The following is a 27316-nucleotide window of genomic DNA, read 5'->3' as shown; positions in this document are numbered from 1 at the left end:
TGGATCCCTGAAGCAGGTGGTTTCTTTTTTTTCCCCTTCACTATCAGGAGTGTCTGTTTCTATTATACTTGTTATTTTCAGATGCCGGAGAGAAGAGATTTTCCATATGTGAGATTTCAGCTTGTGATCATTGAGCAAAAGGCATAGCACTTGCTCTCTTTCCTCACTTTCTAAATGAATAGCAGCTTGGACAAACTCACTTTAGCAGAGCCAGGCCTTTTATTAGCAGCCAGAGAATCATCTGTAATGTGAGGAATTACTCAGCCCGTGAATCTCTCCCAGGAAAATATGCATTAGTCTGTCAAGGTAGTAGAACCTCTTATTAGAAACTGTAAAACAGTCCATTTCTCTGTTCTTGCCACTAAAGAATTCAGGACACACCTCACTGCAGACCCTAAATTAACTGGAATCCAACTGGAAGGGGAGTTGAGCCCACTGGAGATGGGTGGAGATGGCCAAATGCACAAGACTCAAAATCAAAGCTGCATGCAACCTGGGCATTCACCATTTCAAACCCCATTACCTCTTTGTCTGAGGGCTCCTTTTGATCATAACTCTTCACTAGGCAAAGTGATGATAATGGTGAGACGCACCCGGACTTAAGAGGCAGCTGGCTTTCTATCTAGCTAACGATGTTCCGATTTTAGTCAGTACTACTAAGGAGCCACTACTCTCAGATGATGGCATTTCTAGGGGTAAAACTCAAAAGCAAAGCCTCTATCTGTAAACAGGAAGAAGCAGGTTGATCTCAAGCAGCCCAATGCTTGTCGCCTTCACCCTCTATGCCATGAATTGAAACAAATGCAAGTATGTGCTGCAGTCGAATTTCCAGGGAAGGGAAACCGCATGCAAGGATTATGATCACTCGGGTCACCGGGAATGGGCACTCCTACAGGACAAATTCCAAGCAGGGTTCCTTTATACCCCATGATACCCCTGTATTCCTGCTATGCCCAACTAATTGTGGGGTTCCAGTTCTTACATCTCATCACGTCTAGGGTCATTGTCTGTAAGAAATCATTATCTTAGGTTCTAAAGGGGAAAGAGTTTTTGCCACTAAATTGTGAAAAATGAGAAAAGATATCTTTCACTACCACCCCAATAATTCTTGTTTCTGTCCATGGGATACCTTTTCTCCCAACTGCCCTGCCAGAGTCTCTCCCCAGGCATTTGGCTGGTATTTACTATCCTGTTAGGATGAATTTGGGAAGTGTACGGTGACCCTCTTATGGACGGAATCATATTCTGTTCAAGGCCTAACTCAGTTTCTTGCCATGAACAGGTGCTCAGTAACCACTAGGTAACTGTCATTTCCTCTGTTAAAGTCAACCTTGGAAGACTCTGCTAATATTCAGACATTCTGTATTAATCTTTTGCCTCTTCAAGGGCCAAGAGAGCAACTGCCACAGCTTTTCTTGCTGTAACTCTCCTCAGGTTTTCTTCATACTTGTCTCCATAAGGATATAACCCATTCTCCTCAGGTCCAGAAGGTGTTGCCCATAGGTGTTTGTCTTTCACTGACCAATTCAGCATGTTTGCAGTGAGTTCGTGTACCAAGCATGGTGCGAGGCCTGGGTGTGGAAGAACAAGGCATTGGCTTTGCACTTTAGAAGGGTGATGACCAGAGGGAGGAAGTCAGAGCAGCATTGATTACCGAGTCATCCCTTGGTACTGGGGGCTGGGGTAGGGGTGGGAGCGTTCTACATCCAAGGCCTCAACCAACCTCAGTCAAAAGTATTCAAGAAACATGTCTCTGTACTAAACATGTACAACTTATTCCTTGTCATTATCCCCTAAACAATATAGTATGGCAACTATTTATATGGCATTTACATTGTATGAGATACAAGTAATCTTTAGATGAGTTAAAATGTCAAGAGAGTTATATGGGTTATATGCAAATGCCAGCACTACATCATTTCCTAAAAGAGACTTGAGTATCTGCAGAATCTGGTATCTTAGAAGGGTCCTGCAGCCACAGACACTCCAAGGTGACAGTATTTACACCTGGAACAACGGAGAGGAGGGCGCTGAGGAAGGATGAGATTTCCCAAGGATGTGGAGGTGGAGGAGGATCTCGAATGATTCACAGGGGGCTCATCAGCAAAGCAGCAGAGGTTGGAAATAGCACTGAAAACCAGAGCCTTCTGACGGGGTAGTGGAAATAAAATGAGTTCACCACAAAGTATGAAGAGAGCATTGTGCTAACTTCTGATTTTCCAAATATTCAGCATCTCAAAGGCTCATCACTTAAGGGAAACTGAGGCAACACAATAACCCACAATGGTTATGTGTTGCTTCATCACCTTGTCTCAATTAGAAAATGGCATCCAATCTGTAAGCACCCCAAGATGCCCCAGCCTCATGACATTTATTAATCCCGTCCTCATAATGTGTCTGGAAACTTTCAGGGTGCATCCTAACTGTTCCTATTTGACCTTAGTCATTTAAACCAGGCAGACTATTTGTCATTTGCTTCTCTCCTTTAAGATACAGTTTGAAAGTGTTTTGGGCCATCAAAAACTGCATCAAACAAGGCCTGGAAGTATTATGGTTTTACACCATTTTAATGTGTGCAAAACCAAAATGATAACAGTATCAATCTCAGGTATTCAATGCACAGAGGATCTCCTCTACTTGGTATGTGCTACAGGTCTCCTAATTTTACTTCCATATTTCCACCTGCTTTGAGTCCACTCTGGGTGCCTTGAGTCCCAAGTGCTGCAGCTCACTGATAAGATGCTGCATGTACTGGGCTCCTCAGCCCAGTATCCAGACACATGAGCTGTGCACTATGACCATTCACTACACAACATGCTTATTTGGTTCAAGGGGCTGTGGGGTACTGATTGTTTCACACCAGAATGAGAGGTGGGACCATGTCCAGAAGTAGAGACTGGAAGAGACAGGAGGCAAATTGGCTGAGACAGTGGAACGCAGAAGCAATGACAGGTGCATCCACCACCCATTTCCCAGAGAAAACCCCAGAAACAGACAACTGAAATGCTACTCAGATGGCCCTGGAGTCAGCTCAGTTCAAGGCAGTAAACAGCTCGTTTCCACCCTCGGAACTAGGCAGTGTCCCACGTGCTCATACTTGGACAGGATGAGACTCCTCAGGGAACTTACGACCAACTCCAAACTCTTAAAATGAAATTCCAGAGACAAGTGTTTGGCTCAGCAATTACATGCTGGTGAAGATGCCCACATCCACATCAGAGTGCCTGGGTTCCACACCTGGCTCCAGCTGCTGACTTCAGCTGCCTGCCAAGGCAAACCCTGGGAGGCACCACTGACGGGTTAGCTAGCTGGGTTCCTGCCACTCAAGTGAGAGACAGGATTGACTTCCTAGGTCTCAGCTTCAGCCTCAGTGGAAGACTATTGTGGGGTAATTGGGGAACGAACCAATGAGTAAGAGTTCTCTCTCTCCACCCTCCCCAACTCCTTCTCCTTTCCAATAAATTTTAGAACATAAATTAAGTTCCAAAAGGGTAGGTAACCTACTCAAAGTCACAGCATTTGTAAATGGCTGATCCAGTGTTTGGATCCCAACTTTAAATTCTAAAATTACTCTCTTTTCAACTATACTATCCTGGGTCATCTTAATCATGTTGCAAAAATTACTTATTTTTGTTTGTCAGTTGCAGTTATTCAAACTTATTTAGCTGCACCTACTTAATAGCTAATAATCAGAGACATAAATCAGAGCATAGAATCACTTTAAATGCTGAAAATATTCACACTTGGAAATGTATTTGCTGTATGCGAAATAAAAGTGAAATTGGTTATCTCTGGGTGACTGGAGGGATGTTTATTATCTCTTTTTGCCACTACTTTTTTTTTCAAATTTTCTAAAATGAGATTGGATTGTTTATATTTTTTAAGCTATTTTAAAAATAACTATATATGAAAATGCTTCTCAGACCATAAAGTGCTAATTAAATATCAGCTCCCAGATTCATTGCAATGTAAGAAAACATTCAAGCATCATGTAGTATATTAAAAACACAAGCACCGGGGCCAGCACTGTGGTGCAGCGGGTTAAAAGCCCTGCCCTGAAGCACAGGCATCCCAAAGGGGCCCCGGTTGTAGACCTGGCTGCTCCTCTTCCGATCCACCTCTCTGCTATAGCCTAGGAAAGCAGTAGAAGATGGCCCAGGTCCTGTGCCCCTGCACCCACATGGGAGACCTGGAAGAAGCTCCAGACTCCTGGCTTTGGATTGGCGCAGCTCTGGCCGTTGTGGCCATCTGGGGAGTGAACCAGTGGATGGAAGAGCTCTCTCTCTATCTCTACCTCTCTCTCTAACTCTTTCAAATAAATAAAATAAAAAAAAAAAAAGCACTGAACCCTGATAGTTGATGACGATACAGGCACCAGCAAGACAGTGCTCTTACAGCCCAGTGAGACTGCGGTCAGCACCATCTAAAATGGGTGAGCCCCTCTTTGCTCAGAAAGGAGACAGTAACAGAGGCCAAAGCATCATCAGACACTGCAGGATTTAGAAATGTGGTCATCTTTCATTTCTTCATAAGAAATGTCTCTCTTAATAAAAGCTTTTATTTATTTCTGTCTAGAAATGCCAAGTTCCATTGTTCATTGCTTTTATCAACCACCTTCTCTCCAAGGAAGTCCTGGTGGGAATTTGACTTTAAATGACACTTACCACATTAGGGCATATTTTCAAGCAGTGTGCTTTGTAGCTGTGAGGTACACAAATATTTTACAATGTGTTACGACTTTAAAGGCACACTCAGTTGCACTATTATCTCATTTGACCGTAACAGAAACCCTACAGGAAATAATTACCTACTTCACAGGGAGGAAACCAAGGCTCAGCAAATCAGGATGCTAAATGCATGATTACATTAAGACTCAATCCCTGGTTTTCTAATTCCAAATGCCTGGAAATTTCCACAACTTTTCCAAAACTTTGACATAAGGCATGAGAATGTGTAGGATTCTGTTCGTAATGATGCCATCTATTGCAGAAGGGAGAAAACTGGGGGAGGCTGTTTTCCTTGTACTACCTCATTTAAATATCACTTTTTTCTTTTTTTGTTTGTTTTTTGAATTTTAGCTCCCACATATAAAAAAGAAAGAAATGTTTGTGTGTATCAGTATTGCTGCAAATATAGGTTTGTAAAACTTTGTTTTGGGGCTGGCACAGTCTCATGGTGGGTTAAAGCCACAGCCCCAGCATCACATATGAGCACTGGTTAGAGTCCCAGCTGCTCCACTTCTGATCCAGCTCCCTGCTAATGTGCCTGGGAGAGCAGTGGAGGATGGTTCAAGTTCTTAGGCCCCTGCACCCATGTGGGAGACCTGGAAGAAGCTCCTGGCTCCTGGCCTTAGATCTGGCCATTGTGGCCAATTGGGGAGTGAACCGATGGATGGAAGACTTCTCTCTCTCTTTCTATCTCTCCTCTCTCTTTCTCTGAGTAACTCTGCCTTTCAAATACATAAAATAAATCTTTAAAAAAAAAAAAACAAAAAGTTTGTTTTATACCTTTGTCAAACTGATGCTTAAAAATGTTATACTACTATGGTTTTAATGATCTGTGATTATTTTTTTTTTTTTTTTTGACAGGCAGAGTGGACAGTGAAAGAGAGAGAGAGAGACAGAGAGAAAGGTCTTCCTTTTTGCCATTGGTTCACCCTCCAATGGCCGCCGCGGGTGGTGCACTGTGGCCGGTGCACCGCGCTGATCCAAAGCCAGGAACCAGGTGCTTCTCCTGGTCTCCCATGCGGGTGCAGGGCCCAAGGACCTAGGCCATCCTCCACTGCACTCCCGGGCCATAGCAGAGAGCTGGCCTGGAAGAGGGGCAACCGGGACAGAATCCAGCACCCCGACCGGGACTAGAACTGGGTGTGCCGGTGCCGCAGGCAGAGGATTAGCCTAGTGAGCAGAGGCGCCGGCAATCCTATCATCCTTGACAATTAGGAGTTTGTGCAGAAAAGATGATACAAAAGAGGCTAAGAATAATATTCTGATTTTGAGTTTGAAGCTTCAGTATGAACTCATTTGCGGAGGATTAGCCTAGTGAGCCGCGGCGCCGGCCTTGATCTGTGATTATTTAACATTTATTGTATATGGGTGAAATGGTCATTTTTCCATTCAATTAATGTTTACAGCCATCATCTGTATTCCTACTAAACCAGGGTCATTTTTGCTTTTAACTTGTCAAATTTCTTATTTGGTGAAGTATCAAGTCTTTTTAATGTAATGTAAATTTAAAATGTTATTTCAAAACTAAAAAGAGAGAGCGAAGGAAGGAGGATGGGAGGGAGGAAAGAAGGGAATATCATTATGTTCTTAAAGTTGTACCTACAAGAGGACAACACTGTAGCATAGCAGGTAAAGCCACTGCTTATGGTGTCTGCACCTCATATAGGCACTGGTTCAAGTCCCGGCTGCTCCACTTCCAATATGGCTGCCTGCTAATGGCCTGGGGAAAGTAGTGGAAAGATGGTCTAAGTGTTTGGGCCCCTGCCACCCATGTGGGAGACCTATAGGAAGCTCCATACCCTTGCTTTTAGCCCGATCCAGGCCTGGCTGTTGCAGCCATCTGAGGAGTGAACCAGTGAACAGAAGATCTCTCTCTGTCTTTCCTCTCTCTATAACTCAGACTTTCAAATAAACAAATAAATCTTTAATAAAAATAAAAGGATTGTATCTACAAATCACATTGACTCTGTGAAAACTAATTTAAAAATTAAAATTAATAATAAAAAACTTTAAATATCATTTCCTTCTCTCGTTTGATCAGAAAGAAATGGAAATCACGCAAGATTAAATTATTTCCCTAAGGTCGCACAGCTCAAAAGTGGTAAGACTGGACTGATATGTCAAGCCTAGAATTCTGATCCCTCAAACTCACAGTCTTCTCACCACACTCATTTCTCATGTGAGCTTAGTCTGTGCTTGCAGTAGATTCTAAAGGGTAAATAGCAGGAAAGGGGTTCTGTATTGGAAAGGGTGGTGTCCTAACGACCCCGTGCTTCCTCCGACCCTTCTTTCCGTGAGACCCGGATGTCCTTGAGGCACTGCTGACATGTCTTTCTGTCCCCCGGCAGGCTGTGTGCTGGTGGTCTCTGTGATTGAACAGCTGGCTCAAGTCCACAACTCTACAGTACAAGCTTCGATGGAGAGACTGTGCAGCTACCTGCCTGGTAAATATGGAGAGGGCCTTGCTACCCAGCGGCTGCTGGTTTACACCAAGCATACGCTGTGGGCTGGAATCTGGTGGTGCTGTTTCTGTGGGTTGGTTGATATTCTTATGGGACTCATTGAAATTAAATAAGAAAAAAAAAAAAACTCCTAAGCAGTTTCTTTTTTAACATTCATTTTCCATCACCACAGAATGAAACTTCTGTGGACATTTAGGGAATAAAATGATGAATGGTGGATTGTTTTTTCATGTGTCACATTCATAATGATTTTCCCACTTGGTGCACCATTGCCTTAAGTACATAGAAGTCAAAATAATGACTTGTTAACTTGTATACTCATGTCCAGTAAAACGCATACCACTACCACCATGGAGATTTAGGCTGGGCTGACAACCCATCTCAAAACCCCACATTAGAAAATAAACTAGAGGCCGGTGCCTCGGCTCACTTGGCTAATCCTCCACCTGCAGCGCCGGCACCCCGGGTTCTAGTCCCGGTTGAGGCACCAGATTCTGTCCCAGCTGCTCCTCTTCCAGTCCAGCTCTCTGCTGTGGCCCAGGAAGGCAGTGGAGGATGGCCCAAGTGCTTGGGCCCTGTACCCGCATGGTAGACCAGGGGGAAGCACCTGGCTCCTGCCTTTGGATCAGCACAGCGCGCCGGCCACAGCAGCCATTTGCGGGGTGAACCAACAGAAAAGGAAGACCTTTCTCTCTGTCTCCCTCGCTCTCTCACTGTCTAACTCTGCCTGTCAAAAAAAAAAAAGAAAAGAAAAGAAACCGGAGCATTCCTTTGAATTCATCCAGATCTCAGTAAAGTCTCTCATCCATCCCACAAAAGAAAGAACTGATTGATGTTTTAAACAAGCATATTTATTTTTCAATCTCAGCAAAAAGAAAATATTAACTCTATTTTGTTTATGTAATACTGTTATTATGATCATAACAAATAAACTTTGAAAATCAAACACTCTTTGACTTATTGGGAACTGTTATATCAAGGATGCCTGCCTTATTTCTTCTGTTTTTTTTTTTCTAATATTTTATTTATTTATTTATTTATTTATTTATTTGAAAGGTAGAGTTACAGACAGTGAGAGGGAGAGACAGAGAGAAAGGTCTTCCATCTGTTGGTTCACTCCCCAAATGGCTGCAATTGGTTCACTCTCCAAATAGCCACAAAGGCCAGAGCTGCGCTGATTCAAAGCCTGGAGTCAGGAGCTTCTTCCCAGTCTCCCATGTGGATGCAGGGGCCCAAGGACTTGGGCCATCTTCTACTGCTTTCCCAGGCCATAACAGAGAGCTGGATTGGAAAAGGAGCAGCCGGGACTAGAACCGGAGCCCATATGGGATGCTGGCACTGCAGGCAGAGGATTAACCTACTGTACCATGGCACCAGCCCCATATTTCTTCTGTTAAGTAAGATAGTTGAGCCAATAGTGATTGTATCTCTGATTTTTTTTTACATATTATACCAATAGCACCAAAAAATTTTCAGAGAATTTATTGCCTGCAGTTACAATATACATACTCAGGTTAAAATTTTTAAATTGCAAAAATAAAAAGTGGGAGAGGGTAATTCACAGACGTGAATTTAGTGTCCCGATCTGGCCATTGTTAAGAATCTGGTATATCTCATAAAGCTCATGGGAAATGTATACTATGAAAACCTAAGCATGGATTCCAAAATTTATTGCAATAAAACAAACTTATCTTTTAATTCTGTACCCTTGTCATTTACATCACACTTTTCCTTTATGAAACAAAGCATGGCAGATAAACATGAAATATCCTTTGACTTTTTCTACCCCCAGTTCCACTTTCCCCCCACCTCCCTAAAAGGAACCATTCACGTGGATTTAATGGGAGTCATTTGTAGCTAATTGTCTACTCAGTCATTTGTTTATGGAATCCATAAATAGTGCCTAATCTTGTTCTGTTGGTGATTTTTAAAAAATATTCTCTTGGTAAAAAAAAAAGACAAATGTAGTAAGCCATGCAAAGCAAGAGCATAGCTTTATTAGTTATTGAAAGGTGAGCACCCTGGTAAATACAGCCCAGGTCAAGGAATAAGATAGGCAGGCTTCCCCGAAGTCCCAGCTTCATCCCGTTATAAATCCTCCTACCACCTCCACCCCCAAATTACAACGTCCTGCACTTTATGGTAATCATTTTCTTGTACTTCTTTATAGTTGTATCATCCAAGTGGGCTTCTCTAGACACCATAGATCTGCATCTAAAATGTAAAAACAGTTTGTTTTAATCTACAAGTTTCCTTTTCACCCCTTCCTTTTCCTTTTAATTTAGTAGAATTTGACCTGCAGTTTCCCACAGTCTGGAATGCGCTGATTGAAAGCCTGTGGTGTAATTTAGTGTGTTTCTCTGTGCTCTGTATTTCCTGAAAATTGGCAACTGGATCCAGAGACTTGAGCAGACTCCACCCCAATTCATTTGCAGGATTATAGGTGATCCTGTTTTCTTATATCAGGAGTCCACAAAAAGTGGTTTTCCTTTTTCTTCTTGTGATGTCAGCACCTCTTGATGCTCAGTGATGAAGTCTATTTTTTTTTTTTTTTTTGACAGGCAGAGTGGACAGTGAGAGAGAGAGACAGAGAGAAAGGTCTTCCTTTGCTGTTGGTTCACCCTCCAATGGCCGCCGTGGCCGGCGTGCTGCAGCCGGCGCATCGCGCTGATCCAAAGCCAGGAGCCAGGTGCTTCTCCTGGTCTCCCATGGGGTGCAGGGCCCAAGCACTTGGGCCATCCTCCACTGCCTTCCCGAGCCATAGCAGAGAGCTGGCCTGGAAGAGGGGCAACTGGGACAGAACCGGTGCCCCGACCGGGACTAGAACCCGGTGTGCCGGCGCCACAGGCGGAGGATTAGCCTATTGAGCCACGGCGCCGGCCAAAGTCTATTAATTTATTGGAGGTCAAAAGTTGTGATATCGTAATCCGTAACTTATTTTCATTTATTAAGTAAAATATATTAGACCCTCTCCCTCATCATCATCATATTTTTTTATGTTTATTTACTTGAAAGCCAGAGTGACAGACAGGGAGAGACAAAAAGAGAGATCTTCCATCCACTGGTTCACTCTCTAAATGGCTACAACAGCCAAGTCTGGGCCAGACTCAAGCCAGGAACCAGGAACTCCCTCTGGTCTCCCACATGGGTGGCAGGTTTCCAAGTCTGTGGACCATCTCCCACTGCCTTTCCAGGTGCATTAAGGAAGCTTTGGGAAACAGGGGTAGCCAGGATTCAAACCAGCATGCTGATACAGTTTTCCAGGTAATACATTCCTTTTTACATTACCATCCCAAATGAATCAATTACTTTTCTTTAAAATGTCATCATGAACTCAAAAATTTAGGCATAGCTGATGAGTTTCAGTCAATTGCAATGATTATCCTTTGAGAATCAAATAGTCCCACTGGTCACAGTGGCGGCATCTTCATTTGTCTACTGAGTTCTTGGGACATGAGCCTAAATTACTTCCCCAGTTAACAGGTGTGACCAGGTCCCAGCACTATCTTAATGCATTTCCAGTTCCAAGCTTGAAATCAGTCATTTCCTACAGAAGCCCTAGGGTCTTTTAGTGAAAAAAAATATATCAAGACCACAACCTGGGTGCTTAGGGATGCTTATTGCTACTGGTGGATCATTCTTCCCAGGCCTCTTCAGTGCACAGTGATAGGAAATACGTTTGCATGTATTTACATATATAATTTCTAAAATAAAATATCCAATGAGTTCATACTGAAGCTTCAAACTCAAAATCAGAATATTATTCTTAGCCTCTTTTGTATCATCTTTTCTACACAAACTCCTAATTGTCAAGGATGATAGGATTGCCGGCGCCGCGGCTCACTAGGCTAATCCTCCGCCTTGCAGCGCCGGCACACCAGGTTCTAGTCCCAGTTGGGGCGCCGGATTCTGTCCCGGTTGCCCCTCTTCCAGGCCAGCTCTCTGCTGTGGCCAGGGAGTGCAGTGGAGGATGGCCCAAGTGCTTGGGCCCTGCACCCCATGGGAGACCAGGAGAAGTACCTGGCTCCTGCCATCGGATCAGCACGGTGCGCCAGCAGCAGCGCGCTGGCCGCGGCGGCCATTGGAGGGTGAACCAACGGCAAAAGGAAGACCTTTCTCTCTGTCTCTCTCTCTCACTGTCCACTCTGCCTGTCCAAAAAAAAAAAAAAAAAAAAAAAGGATGAAAGGATTGACAAAATTACTCATTTATCTTTCATTACACATAAAACAGTTTCAGATTATCAATTCTAACATGACCATAATTAATATATTTATAGTTATTGAGGGAAGTTACAATTGCTTTGGAGTCTTTTTAGTAAAGATTTATTTATTTATTATTTGTTTATTTGAAAAGCAGACTGACAAAGAGACAGAAAGAGAGATCTTCCATCCACTAGTTCACTCTCAAAATGCCTGTGATAGCTGGGACTGGACCAGGGTGAAGCCAGGAACTCAGAACTCCATCAGAGACCACATGGGTGACAGGGACCCAAGTACCTAGCCATCATGTGCTTCCTTCACAGGTACATTAGCAGGGAGCTGGATTGGAAGCTGTGTAGCCAGGACTTGAGCCTACAGGCTGAAATGGGATGGTGGTGTCTCATGTGGCAATTTAACCTGCTGTACCACAACTCCCACCCCTAAAATTGCTTTTTGCATATGCTTTTCCCATTTCTCCACCATTTTTCAGAAAGCTTTTATTTAAAAAATATAAATTTCATAGGTACAGTTTTTGGAATATAGTGGTTCTTCCCCCCCCCATACCTCCCCTCCCACCTCCACTCCCGTCCACCCTCCTGCTCCCTCTCCCATCCCCTTCTTCATTAAAATTCATTTTTAATTATCTTTATCTACAGAAGATCAACTCTATATTAAGTAAAGATTTCAGCAGTTTGCACCCACACAGACACACAAAATATAAAGTACTATTTGAACACTAGCTTTACTGTTAATTCTCATAGTACAACATGTTAAGGACAGAAGTCCTACATGAGGAGCAAGCACACAGTGACTCCTGTTGTTGATTTAACAATCAACATTCTTATTTATGGTGTCCATGATTACCCGAGGCTCTTGTCATGAGCTGCCAAGGCTGTGGAAGCCTTTTGAATCCACAAACTCTGACATTATTTAGACAGGGCCATAGTCAAAGTGGAAGTTCACTCCTTCCTTCAGAGAAAGGTGCCTGCTTCTTTGATGGTCCCTTCTTTCCACCAGGATCTCATTCACAGAGATCTTTCATACAGGCCATTTTTTGCCACAATGTCTTGGCTTTCCATGCCTGAAATGCTCTCATGGGATTTTTAGCCAGATCCAAATACCTTAAGGGCTGATTCTGAGGCCAGAGTGCTGTTTAGGGCATTTGTCATTCTATGAGTCTGCTATGTGGCCTGCTTCCCATGTTGGATCAATCTCTCCCTTTTAATTCTATCTATTGTTATCAGCATATAATTGGTCTTATTTATATGATCCACTTGACACTTATTCTTATCTTTATAATTAGTTATGCACTTAAAATGATCACTTTAGCATACAATATGGCACTAATACCTGCCAACTTAATGGGATTTGGAGTCCCATGGCAAGTATAGCTTTACCCTTAGAGGTAAGTCTGTGGTAATGTGTGCCAATATGTATATCTCCTCCCTCTCTTATTCCTACTCTTATTTTTTACAGGGATAAATTTTCAATTGGATCTAAACATTTAAGAATAACTAAACATTTAAGAATAACATTTAAGTAAAGAGTTCAACCAGTGGAATTAAGTAGAAAAAGAAAATAGTAAAAAGAATAAAATAATAAGCTGTTCCTCAACAGGACAAGGGCTGATCAAGCCATTGCTTCACAAAGTGTCAATTTCACTTCTACAGGTTTCCTTTTAGGTTCTCAGTTAGTTGTCACAGATCAGGGAGAACATATGATATTTGTCCCTTTGGGACTGGCTTATTTCACTAAGTATGATGTTTTCCAGATTCCTCCATTTTGTTGCAAATGACCAGTTTTTTTTTCTTTTTCTCTTTTTTCACTGCTGTCTCCACCATTTTCAATCACTCTGTATTCTTGGAGTGTCAGGCCATTGCATCTCATATGCATTCCCTTTTCACCCTCCTGTAACCTTAGTTTCATAGCAACTAGTGATTAGTGTTCCTGGTCAGCCCTTATGTGGCTGTCTTTCTAGTTGAGCCCTTGCTCATTCTTCAGGAAGTCCTCCTGGGAACAATATTTCTGGGTTCTTGCATGTGGATTATAGGCTATTGGCACAGAATTTTTTGCCCTGAGCATCTTATATACATTATTAAAAAGACTAGTGATCATCTGATTTTCTTTTTCCTATGTTTCTTGCTGTTTTGGCTTGAAATTCAAAGGATTTTTTTCCTTTTTCCTATAAAGTTTAGTCATGTAACTAGAATATCAGAGTACTTCAAAAGTTTACGAAAATAGAATTAAAAGATCAGCCTACTTTGGTGCAAAATAATTTTGAAATCCACATATAGAAAGCCTCTTCAAACAACTGATGAGAAATGTGTATTATGAAAAAAGTATGCATGGATTTCAAAATGTTTTGTACCAAACTTATTATCTTTTAATATCCTTTTTCCATGGACTGTTTGAAGCCTCCTCACATGCCTTGGTGTTAGTATATTGAGGTTCTCAGGCATGCAGTATGCATCTGTCATATGTGATTTCAAATTCTAATTTTCTAATTTCAGGAAAGTTTCATATCTGTTAAGTTTCCCTGATTTGGTTTTATTATTACAAGATTTCAATTACCTGTGTTTTGAATCTTCTTTGTCAGTCTTTAATCTTTTATCTATCTCTGATACTTTTTCATCTCTTCATTTTTTTATCTTAAAATTGTGCCTCTTTTTCATTTTCTCTTTCTCTCACGACATCATTGTTGCTTCCACGGGCTCTTGTGTGCATTCCTGGTTGGACTTCATCTCTGCACTAACTTCCTGATCCTGCTGTTCTTTCATGTCATCACTTTATTAATGTCTCTTGGGCATTTCTTAAGCAATGTTACATCTTAATCCTTTTTTCTCTCTTGGCATGACTTTCTGACACGCTTTTACCATCTGTAGGGGTGTTTCTCTGTTTCTTATTCTTTTTTCTCTTATAATAACTTTGTATGGGAGTTGACCTAGATACGTTGCTCACTCTTATATAAAATTCATTTTCAAAAACTCTTAGAAAGAGGTGCTTCAGGGTAGCTTTTCTGAATGCACGGAGCTCCTTCTCCTGTTGTTTTTGTGTAGTGTTAAGGAAACGAAAGCTTGTTTTCTACGATTTTCCTGACTGTGCTTTCCCTGTCACTTTTATCCCGTCTTTCTTCTACTTGATTTCTCCTCAAACCTGGCGGTTTCTCCGCGGGTGGCACTGTCCTGGAGTTTGTAGGGAAGAGATCACTCTGATCCCCTAGTCCTTCTGACTCTGCACTCACTCACCTGCCACTGCACAGTTTCGCCTGCTGTTATCAGACTGACCAGCAGGCTTTCTAGTCGTACCTGACAGCTCACTGGGGATCCTCCTAAGATCTCTCCAGCATCCACTGCCCCCCTCTGCTTTCTCCAGCGCAGAAACTGATACTGCAGGTCTCCTGGTTCTGAGCGACTTGTCCTCAGCTGATTGGACGCTGGGGTTCACAGAGACACATAGTCCCCAGCTTTGGCCCAACCCTACCCTGGCCAACTGTAGGCATTTGAGGAGTGAACCAGTGGATGGGACCCTCTCTTGCTCCTTCTTGCTCTCTCTTCCTGCATGTGTGTATGTGTGTGTGCACATGTTTCTATGCATCAAAAATACATAAAAATAATTTTAAATTTTGTAAGAGAGAAGGCAGTTTGGGATTTATTTTCATTTATTAAATAATTTTTTTAAAGGCAGAGTGGATAGTGAGAGAGAGACACAGAGAGAAAGGTCTTCCTTTTCCATTGGTTCACCCTCCAATGGCCACTGCGGCCGGTGTACCGCGCTGATCCGAAGCCAGGAGCCAGGTGCCTCTTCTGGTCTCCCATGTGGGTGCAGGGCCCTAGGACTTAAGCCATCCTCCACTGCCTTCCTGGGCCACAGCAGAGAGCTGGACAGGAAGAGGAGTGACCGGGACAGACTCCGGCGCCCTGACTGGGACTAGAACCTGGTGCGCCGGCACCACAGGCAGAGGATTAGCCTATTGAGCCACGCACCGGCCCTAAATAATATTTTACCTCCATATGGACATAAAACACTCAGTTCAGGTTAAAGGGTCATGACATTTGGCAGACATAAAGACAGGGTGGGCATTATTTTTCAATTGTATGAACGTGGAAAGTAGTTCCCATAATTATATGGGGTGACAAAGATAGATTGCCTCCCAGCTAAAGGTTTTTCCTAGAAAATATAATAGGCCTGACCCATAATGCATACTTGAACCAAGTAACACCTCCACCGGGCAAACCAGGGGGATGGGGGACAGAAAAAGGTAAAATTTCACACAGTAAAATTTGTAATGAATCCTTTCACCTCCAAAGCCAAACAAATGCAAACATCATGGCCTCCGCAGATAAAGCACAAAGGCAACATTCTTGAGAATAATCTCTGTAAATCATCATGCCCTTGCCCGTGCCATTTTTTCATATTGTGCCAAGCATTCCTGACCTTCAGCTTCAACCACTGCTTTTGCCTCCAGCTCTCATTAGGAAACACCTTGGAAGAATCTCAGACTTGTTAATGGAAAAATGATTAATGGGATCTTCTCTTACCCGGGGTTGGCAGAATCATGTGCCCTGAGAGTCCTGCTAGAACTTCACCTTCTTGGGTCACCTATGTAGAAATCTTATCTTCATGGAACATGAATATAAAACTCGTGTAGACTTAAAAGGAGGAAAGCTCGTCTCCTCGCATTCTGTTGTTTCTGAATATCTACGTGTATTCTAGAGATGTAGCCACAAAACTAGCTGTGTGGTCAACAGAGGTCTCCCTGTGCTTCGAGGTGCTCATCAGTGGCTGATACACAGGGATGAGCATGCAGAACAGCAGTTAGGATGTTTCTGAGGACAGACATATGCATAGTGTAGCAGAGTGTTTAGGTTCAAATCCCACTCCTTCCACTTCTGACCCTGCTGATGTGCGCCTGGGAAGCTGTAGATGATGGATCAGATATTTTGGTCCCTGACACACATGTTGGAGGCCCAGATTAAGTCCCAGCCTCCTGGGTTTGGTCTGGCCAGGCCTGACTGTTGGAGACCTTTGTGGAGTGAACCAGCAGATGAAAGCTCTCTCTCTCTCTCTCCCTCTCTCTCTCTCTCTTTCTCTCTCTGTAAAAATAAATAATTGAAAAACAGTTAGTGCATAAAACCAGCTATACCTGACATATATAAAGGACAAAATAAAATGTCCTGTGGATGTTGAATAGATTCTACAAATAACGTAGCTTTCAGAGTAAACGATTTTAACCTCAGCTGAACTACTTTCTATGTCTGATCATAAGTTCCATGAGCTTCCACATCCCTGTCCATAGAATGAGAATTAAGGTAACCAACCTCTCAAAAGTTTCTTATAAGATATGGGCGCTAAAAATACTGATTTCATGGAAGTAGAGAGTAATACAGTGGTTTCTGTAGGCTAGAAAGGGTAAGATGGAAGGCTAATAGAGGGAGATTGGATAAGGGGTAGCAAAATAAAATTCCATGGGCAAAATATATTCTGGTATACTTATAACAATTTACTACATATTTTATAAAGAATGAGAAGAGAAGAGTTTGAAGATTCCCAACATGAGAAATGATAAATGTTGAAGGAGATATAAATGTTAATTATTCTGATTTGATCATTACACCTTGAATATATGGATCAAAATTTCCCACTGTACCACACAAATATGTGCCATTTGTAAACTAAAGTTTAAAAAACTTCACTGAGGAACTAAAAATGAAGATTGTTATGGTAAATGAAGCAATGGTAAGCATGAGGTGATTTACAAATCACAAAGTCCTGGGTTTAATTCATGCATACAGCTCTGAACACCTAGTGGGTGACAACTGCTTAGCCTTCTTCACTCCTTGGAATAGCCAGGTTTTCTGTTTTCCTTGGCTGCTCCACTATACTTTCCTGGTCATAGGCAGGTTTTAACAGAATAACTTGTCCTCTAGGTAGGTTACTATCAATATACTATTGCCAGTGTTTTTATCACTGGCATCAATAAAATTCAGGTTCTCATCTCCTCGTGGCTGACTGGGGATATCAGACCCTTTCTACAGACTTTCCATCTTTGCTGTGTGCCCTTCTGTGTTGATAGTGGAATTTACCAATCAGAAGGCCATTCCATGCCCCATCTCTGCCATTGTTCCAACAGAATTCTGAAGCTAACACTCACAGAATACATTTGAGGAAGTTGGCTATTCAGATGGCCCTTGTTAAAGTGTAAGAGAACCCTGTGCACATTCACTTTGGCTTGAGCAAAACAGAATTCTAAGTGGGTTAAAGCCCCAGCCCACAGAGCCAGTATCACATATAGACACCACTTTGAGCCCCGGGGGCTCCATTTCTGATCTGGTTCCCTGACAGTGCACCTGGGAAAGCAGTGGATGATGGCCCAAGTCCTTGGGACCCCGTACCCAAATGGGAGACCCAAAAGAAGCTTCAGGCTCCTGGCTTTGGCTTGGCCCAGCCCTGGTCGTTGTGGCCATTTGGGGAGTGAACCAAAGAATGAAAGACTTCTCTCTCCCTGTGTCTACTTCTCTCTGTAACTCTGTCTTTGAAATAAATATAATAAATCTTTAAAACAAAACACACACACACCTCTCTTATCTCAATAGAAAAAAGATGACTTTTCTCTGCCTCTCAGCCAGCACTGCAAGTTTTTCAAACTCCCTAATGCTTGTTTTTAAATTGCTCTGCTCTGGGCTGAACTAGTTGTACATTAGTGATATTTTAAATTTGCTTCCAAGTGCCTTGCCCTTTCACTGAAGTTTGAATTCTCTAATTTAAGTGAAATTCTCTAGACCCACATGGCGATTCAGAGAAAAGGACCAAATCCCATTCCTACATTTTTCCAATGAGGAAACTGAGCTCCAGAGAGGGGAAGTAACTTTCCGGAGGTCAGAAGCCAGCAGGCTAACACTGGAATCTGAGTCTGTGCATCTGTTTCTTGATCATCTTCATTAGAACAGCCTTGAAAAGGACCATCCTGGGGGAGTTGTTTGCTTTTTAATTGTTCTATTGTGCTCTGAACAACACACCATGTAGTTCACCCACTTAAAGCACAAAATTCAGTGGCTTTGAGTATACTTTTTAGTTCTGCATCTATATAGCAGCACCATCAACTCCAGGACATTTTCCATACCCCTTGGCTGCTACTTCCTAGCCCTCAGCAACCACTGATGCACGTTCTGTCTCTGTGAACTTCCTTTCTGGATACTTCACAGAAGTCGAGTCCCACAGTATGTGATCTTTGGCGAATGGCTTCTTTCAGTGTTTACAGGTTTTTTCATATTGTAATGTGGATCAGAATTTCATGATTTTGGGGGGCTGAATAATATTTGACTATTTGGATATATCACATTTTATTTGCCAATTTATTAGTTGGTAGACAATAGCACTTCTTGGCCATTGTGAAAAATATTTGTGTAGAAGTTTTTGTGGACAAATGTTTTGATTCTCTTGGGTATGTATCTTGGGGGTAAAATCGCTGGCTCATAGAGTAACTCTATTTTTAATAATTTGAGGAACTGCCAGATTGTTTACCAAAGTAGCTACATAGTTTTATGCACCCACCAACAGTGTATGAGGGTTCCAATTTCACCATATCTTCATCAACACTTGCTGTTTTCTGTGTTTTTTTTTTTTTTTTTTTTTTTTTTTTTTTTTTTTTTTTTTATCAGAATACATCCTAGTGAGTGTTAGGTTATATCACATTTTGATTTTGACATTTATTTTGACAGCTAACATGTTGAGGTTATTTTCATGTGTTTATTGGACATTTGCACATCTTCTTTGGAAAAATGCCTACTCAGATTTTTTGCACATTTTAAAGTGGTCTATTTGTCTTTCTATTACTGAGTTACAATAGTTCTTTACATATTATAATAGTCTGTGTATTTAACCAACATATGATTTGCAAAACTTTTGACCATTCTGCGGGTTACCTTTGTACTTTCTTAATAATATCCTTAAAGCACAAGGTTTTTTTTTATTTTAATGGGGTTTAATTTGTCCATTTTTAGTTGTGACTTTATTGTCATGTCTAAAAACCCTTGCCTAATGCAAAATCACAAAGATTGACACCATCATTTTCCTCTAAGAATTTTATATTTCATGTCTTACATTTAAATATTTCACCCATTTTGAGTTAATTTTATCTTTATTTACTTACTTAAATAAGTAAATGTGTGTGTGTGGAGAAAGAGAGAGGGAGAAGAGGAAGATCCTCTATCTGCTGATTCACTCTTCAAACGCCTACAATAACCCCTGTTGGTTTTGCATTTGAGTGACAGGAGTTCAGTCACTTGAAACATCACTGCCACCTCTCATGGTCTACATTAACAAGAAGCTAGAGACAGGAGCAGAGCCAGGCAGGTAACACAGGTCTCCAATATGTAATACAGGTGTCTCAACCAGAGTTTTAGCCACCAGGACAAATGCCCACTCCCTTGAGTTAATTTTTCTATATGGAGAGCAGCAGGGGTCTAAATTCATTCTTTTTAATGTGGTTATCCAATTGCCCCAACACCATTTATTAAATTCACCATACTGAATTATATAAAAATCAACTGACAGTAAATACTAGGGTTTTGTTCTGCATGCATCTATCTTTGTGGTAATGCCACACTATCTTGATTATGGTAGCTTTGTAGAAAGTTTTGAAATTAGGAAGTGTGAATCATTCAGTTTTATTATTTTCATGATTGTTTAAGTTCTTTGAATTTTCCTATAAATGTAAGGATCAGCTGATTACTTTCTACAAAGAAGTTAGCTAGGATATTGACAGAAACTGCAATGAATCTGCAGATCAATTTCGGCAGTATTTCTATGTCAATGACTTTAAGTCTGTGAATCCAGGAGTACAGGATGTTTTCTATTTGTGTAGAACTCTTTTTCCTAACAGTTTTTTATAGCTTTAAAGGATTTGTTTTACAATTTTCTTGTTAAATTTATTCCTAGGTATTCAATACTTTTTGATGCTATCATACATTGAATTGTTTTCTTAATTTTATTTTTGGCTTGCTCATTTCTGATGAATAAAAGTACAATTGATTTTGAATATCCATCTTGCATCTGATAACCTTGCTGATTCCTTAGGATTCTCTACATGTGAAATTATGTCATCTGTGAGGGCTGGCCAGTGGGCTAATAAAGCCAGAAGCGTACATTAGAGCACTGGTTCCAGCTCCCGCTGTTCTGCTTCTGGGAAGGCAGCAAGATATGGCCCAAGTAGTTGGGACCCTGCCACCCATGTGGTAGACCCAGATGGAATTCCTGGCCCCAGAAAGTTTGACAGGCCCAGATCTGTCTGCTGTGGCCAACTGGGGAGTGAACCAGCAGAGGGAAGATCTCTTACTGTGTGTGTGTGTGTGTGTGTGTGTGCACAAGCACGCCATCCTCTTTATCACTCAGCCTTTCAAACAAGTAAATTCTTTTAAAAAGAAAAAATCACATCATCTGAAAATCTAAGAATGTTATTTACAATCTATGTGCCTTTTATTTCAGGCTAGACCCTCCCATATAATGTTGAATAGAAGTAGAGGGCAGACACTTTTGTCTTTTCATGATATTAGAGGGGAAATATTCAGTCTTTCTTAATGAAGTATCACATTAGCTTAAGGATTTTGATAGATAACCCTTAAGTTAAAGAAGGTCTCTTATTCCTAGCTTTTCATTTTTGATGTGGGGGATATTTTCCCCTATCTTGAAGGGGTGCTATAGCTTGGCAAATGTTGTATGCAACTATTGGGTGATCATGGGTTTTTTTCCCTTTTCATATGGAAGTGGTAAATTACACTAATTGATTTTCAAATGTAAAACATCCTTGCATTCCTGCACTAAGTCACACTTGATCAAGTGCATAACTATTTTTGTCATGTTACTAGATTTGACTTGCTAACATTTTGTTGTAGATCTTTATAGCTATATTCATAGGAGATTTTGGCATGAAGATTTATTTTCAAAATTTTTATTTATTTTCATTTAATTTTGAAAGGCAGAGAGAGAGACAGAGACAGAGAGAATCTTCCATCTGCCAGTTCATTCCCCAAAGGTCAGGTCTCCATGGATGACAGGGACCCAAGCACTTGAACAATCACCTGCTGCTTCCCAGAGTTCACATTAGCAGGGACCTGGAATCTGAAGCAATGGCAAGACTTGAACCCAGGAACTCTGATATGATAAGTGGGTGTTTCAAGTGGTATCTTAACTGCTATGTCAAACTTCGACTCCTATATGTTTCAGTTTTCTCATCAGGGTTACACTATTAGCACAGAATAAATTAAGAAATGGTGCCTCTCCTTCTATTGTTTTAAACAAGTTTTTAAAGAATTGGTATTAATTCTTCTTTAAACATTTGGTAGAATTCATCAGTGAAGCCATCTGGTCCTGGGTTTTTCTTCATGAGAAGTATTTGATTACTGATTTGATCTCTTTACTTGTTATATGTCTGTCCAGATTGCCTATTTATTCTTGAGTCAGTTTCAGCATTTTGTGTCATTCTAGGGATCATACCATTTCATCTGAGTTGTCTAATTGTTGCCAAGCAGCTGTTCATTGTATTCCCTTGTAATTCTTGTTGTTTATGCAAGGTCAGAATTAATGTCGAGATAGAGTTTCAATTGCCTACGTTGAGTACAATGTGTTTGAAGTCATGTTTTCTTGCAAAAAAAAGTCATATCTATTTTAGTATAATGATATTAAACATTATTTATTAAGTAAGGTTGAAATACCAGGGAGAATTCTGCCTATTCATCCCATTCTCCCACTTTCTAAGCAAGGCCTAGGTCTCCCAGCATGAAAATTCTTTTAGTCAGCAACTCATCTGTCCCTAACTGTTCTGTAATCCGAAGTAGAATTATCAGGGCTCTACAACAAACTAAATAAACAGGACCAGAGTTGGCAGGTCTCATTGTGTAGATGGATCAGTCCACAAACATTTCCTGCATTCTCAAAAGGGGAGGAGGACATTATTTTGTTCATGGGCCTAGATGTATGCTTTGTCTATCTGTATCCTCTGATGTGAGTGGAAACAAAGGGACAACTATAACAGTTGGTCTTCTTTCAACCCTGAGATAACAGGTTAGTTAGCAAATAGTCCCAAGAGAAATGGTTCCCCCAAATGGACACCATTTCTATCAGAGCTACATTTCAGGTTATTTACTTTAATGCAATACTATTTCTTTCAACTTCAACAGATGAGATCTCAGTCAGCATTCAGATATTCCCTGTCGCTCCCCCTCTTCACGGAGGAACGACACTAAACCCTGCCTAGGTTTCCTATCCGAGTCACGGCACCATTATGTCGCTCCCTGTCTTCGTGGAGGAACGACACAGGACCCTGCGCTGTTCTTTTGTCTGCTCGGCCCTTTCCGGGTTTGCTGCTGGTTCTTCCCGGGTTGGCTGCCATCCCTCCACCTCCGTGGAAGGGCGGTTCCCCCTGCCACTTTCCCCACTTCCGCGGGGGAGCAGCACACCGCCGGCCGGCTCTCTCGGGGGCTGCTCAGATGTTCCTTCAGATAGATGTTCCTGGTGCATGTTGTCTCTCTCCTCCTTTATAGTCCTCTTCCACCAATCCCAACTCTGCTACCCACACACCGAGTACGCTGCTCTCCTCCAATCGGGAGCGGGATCAGCTCCTGCAGGTTACTGGTTGAACTGGAGGCAGCTGTGTAAAAGTTGTTTTTACTCCTCTCCCAGCGCCATATTGTGGGAGAGCAGATGCATAGAATAAGTCTTAATTCCAGTAACTTAGTCTAGTCCGAGTTGCTCCCCACATTCCCTGCTGTTAGAAAATGAAAAAAGAAGGCCGGCGCCACGGCTCACTAGGCTAATCCTCCGCCTAGCGGCGCCGGCACACCAGGTTCTAGTCCCGGTCGGGGCGCCGGATTCTGTCCCGGTTGTCCCTCTTCCAGGCCAGCTCTCTGCTGTGGCCCGGGAGTGCAGTGGAGGATGGCCCAGGTGCTTGGGCCCTGTACCCCATGGGAGACCAGGAAAAGCACCTGGCTCCTGGCTCCTGCCACCGGATCAGCGCGGTGCACCGGCTGCAGCGCGCCTCCGCGGCGGCCATTGGAGGGTGAACCAACGGCAAAGGAAGACCTTTCTCTCTGTCTCTCTCTCTCACTGTCCACTCTGCCTGTAAAAAAAAAAAAAAGAAAAGAAAATGAAAAAAGAAGGGGCAGGCATTTGATGTAGCAATTAAAGCACCATTTGAGATGCCTGCATCATATACTGGAGTGTCTGGGTCCAAGCCCTGGCTCCACATCCAGTTCCAGCTTCCTGCTAGTGTACACCCTTGTAGACAGCAGATGATGGCTCAAGCAGTTTGGCCCACGCTACCCCCATGGGGACCTAGAGTGAGTTCTCAGTTCCCAGCTTTGGCCTGACCCATCCTTCACTGCTGTTGGCATTTGGGGAATTAATCAGCAGATGAGGATCTCATATGGAAGATCTCTATCTCTCTCTCTCTCTCTCCCCATTTCAAATAAGCTAAAATAAAGATTAAAAGAAAAACTCAAAATGCAACTGTATTTTTATGATAAAACTGATTACTTTTATCATATAAAGTGGCACATCACATAAATTTGAAATGGAAGTGACTTTTTTGCCTTCTTTCATAGTTTACCATATTTTAATAATTTAAAAATTTTTAACTAACACATTAAATTACACGTATTTATGGAAAGCATGTAGAAAAAGATACTTAATGGACACTTTAACTGTAACACTTTCTCCAATTCTTAAACACTCAGTAATCATAAATTAATAATTAAACTTTAGTTCCTGGTAAAGATGATCATGATTAACTCATGTGTTCTGTTCACCATAATAAAAACAATATTTATTTGCTCTTCTTTATTTTGCTTAGAGGAATGGGTCTTGAAAACAGCGTGCTATATGATGGTCCATGTGTTTGGTGCAGACATCATAAAACTGTGAGTATGTCATGGCATGTAAATCCAGTTCAGTGGCTGGGACATAGGAGAGAAGGAGACAACCAGGAGGCAGGAGGCTGTTTCAGCTCTGTTTCACTGGACAAGGGCATGAACCATTGATCAAGTTCTGAACAACAGAGAACTGAAACCGAAGTCAGACGTTTGTCCCCCCAGGTGAAGCCTCCCCTTGCACTACATTGTGGCTACCTGCCTTTATCTCCCTCCCAGAACAATACCAACAGCAAAATGACCACATCCTATTGGCTGACACAGGTGATGGACACTTTCTCCTTAGCTCCCCAGCCTGTCCCAGCCCTATCCCTATTCCTCCCCACTCCCAATGACACCAAGGTCAAGTTCCTCCAGGGTCTTCTCTCAAAGGCTGGTCTGCCTAGCCCCAGCTCTGGCACCTCCTGTTCTCATCACCTCTCTACTTTCTTTCCTCTTACCTTTGTTCGTCTTTGAGCTTGGGCATTGGATAAGATAAATCATACTCCCTGTTTCTCAGCACTTTCTCAACAATGGTCTACACACAGCTTTCTTACATTCGTTATTTAGTTTTTTGCTTAGTTAGTTTGAATAATATAATAAGCTCCAAAGTCTTCCACTCACTTCCACTGGGTCCAACCACATGGTCCCTCTTTCATCCTACTGCTTTTGCCCATGTAAGTAAACATCATCCTTAATTCCATGTTAATTCTTCTCTTTGTTTGTTCTATGGTTTAATTATGTATAAAAATATAAAAATACAAGTCATTTATTACTATATAATGTTACTCATTATTATAAATGCATGTAAATCACATATATTTGGATCTTTCTCTGGTGTCCCCTCTTGTGATTGGTGCTCCTACAAACCTTCATGGTTCCTCTTCAGAGAGCCTTTAGTTTTAGACCAAAGAGGCTCAGGGGATGCATTACCCTCCACAATGGGTGCCTTGAGCCACAGATTTTCAAAGGCAGAAGGAACTTAAAATCATACCTGCTAGGAAGACAATCAGTGCTCCAGAATGTTGTGCGCCTCTCTAACAACACTGACTGTCCAAATGGTTTATTCTGAGCCCTGAACTGAGTGTTTGGAAGGCAAGGACCATGTCATCTTAGCTAACACTTCTGTCATTGCCACTGCCTCCTAACTGGACTCCAGGCCTACAGGCTTGACCCTTGCCCTGCAATTCCATAATACACATTAGAACTATGCGTGCATCTTTTGAATGCAGACCTAATGACAGCACACATGTGTTGTAGGATCCTAGCCCATCCCAGGCAAAAGGCCCTTCATGAACTGATTCCAGACTCATCCCTTGCTACTTAGCAGCATGCCAAACTCCAAACCACATGTAGCTCTCTACTCATAGCAAGAAGTTTCTGCCTCAGGACCTTTGCAGAAGATGTTCTCTGTGCAAGGTGTTTTCAAAACCTCTACCAGAAGACAAATCATACCATACTTCCTTGGAACTCAGCTCCTCCCCAAGTTGGATTGCCACCCTACGCCCAATACACACAGACACACACAGACACTTGCATGCACACACATGTGCACACACACTTCTATCCTGTGCAAACCTACAGCTCAGCACTTAACATACCTGTTTGTAATTCAATTATACATTTATTTTTCTGGATTTCCACTAGATTATTCATATTCTGAGAATTATTCATATCTGTCTCCAAGTATTCAGCAAAATACTGACTACATATTTATGGAAAGAAGGCAGGCAGGCAGGCAAGGATGGAGGGAGGAGAAAAGTTAGTACCAATATGCTATTGTCAGTCTTTTCATCACTGGTACCAATAGCATTCAGTTTACCAATTCATCATGACTAATTGGGGATATCTGACTCTCCAGAGCCTGCTGCAATAATTAAGCATAGAAAGTCTTCAACAAACGATTATTTATTGTTACACAATACATTTATCATTATTATAAATATATATGTCATGTATTTGGGTTTTAATGAATTTTTTGAATTAACAAATAATGCCTACAGATGAGCCATGACTAGACTGTTCAAAAGAAAACTAGTTGGGGGCCGGCACCGCGACTCACTAGGCTAATCCTCCACCTTGCGGCACCGGCACACAGGGTTCTAGTCCCAGTCGGGGCACTGGATTCTGTCCCGGTTGCCCCTCTTCCAGGCCAGCTCTCTGCTGTGGCCCGGGAGTGCAGTGGAGGACGGCCCAAATGCTTGGGCCCTGCACCCCATGGGAGACCAGGAGAAGCACCTGGCTCCTGCCATCAGATCAGTGTGGTGTGCTGGCTGCAGCGCACCGCCACAGCGGCCATTGGAGGGTGAACCAACGGCAAAGGAAGACCTTTCTCTCTGTCTCTCTCTCTCACTGTCCACTCTGCCTGTCAAAAAAATAAAATAAAATAAAAAAATTTAAAAAAAGAAAACTAGTTGGAAGTATTAGAAGAAAAAAAAAAGAAAGAAAATAGCTTTGAGCCTATCAAAGAATCTGTTTCCATACCTAGAATGAGTCAGTTGTTATTGGACGAAATGTCAGTTTGACTAGAGAGGTCTGGCTGCGCCTAGATCACAGAACCAGACAGGCGCGCTAAAAACAGTGATGCAAGCCAAAGATGACAGCATGCATCCAAGTCCACATGGGGTGCCAGGGAGCAGTATCAAGAGCAGTGCCCTGGGAGTAAAGGGAAGTGGCCCAAGTTAAGGCCCAAGCCCACTGCCCTTTGGCAGCTAGCTGTGGAACCATAGAAAAAGCCAGTTAAGCACAAAACTCAGAGAGATGACAGACATAGTGCCAAGTCCAGTAAACGCAACTGTATGTGTGAAGTGCACAAGAGACAAGTGGGCTCAAGTATCAAGAAAGAACAGCAGGGCCCGGCACTGTGGTGTAGCAGGTTAAGCCTCCACCTGCAGTGCCACCATCCCATATGGGCACTGGTTTGTGTCCTGGCTGTTCCTCTTCTGATCCAGCTCTGTGCTTATAGCCTGGGAAAGCAGTAGAAGATGTCCCAAGTGCTTGGGCTTCTGCACCCATGTGGGAGACCCGG

The 27316-nt window shown here is 42.2% G+C and overlaps 1 protein-coding gene across 4 annotated transcripts in view; it reads left to right on the top strand.

Moving 5' to 3' along the window:
- AOAH (acyloxyacyl hydrolase) overlaps positions 1-27316 on the top strand; it is a 192075-nt gene that overhangs the window by 19850 nt on the left and 144909 nt on the right. For 3 of the 4 annotated variants that reach the window (XM_070058395.2, NM_001082025.1, XM_089314994.1), the window contains 2 exon segments: positions 7076-7171; positions 24234-24300. In XM_070058395.2, coding sequence (XP_069914496.2) covers positions 7076-7171; positions 24234-24300 — 163 coding nt within the window. 4 annotated transcript variants of the gene reach the window in all.

Source organism: Oryctolagus cuniculus, chromosome 16 (genome assembly GCF_051225735.1).
Source record: "Oryctolagus cuniculus isolate XC-2025 breed Fujian yellow rabbit chromosome 16, ASM5122573v1, whole genome shotgun sequence".
NCBI classification, from domain to species: Eukaryota; Metazoa; Chordata; class Mammalia; order Lagomorpha; family Leporidae; genus Oryctolagus; species Oryctolagus cuniculus.
This window is presented reverse-complemented; position numbering and strand designations above follow the sequence as displayed.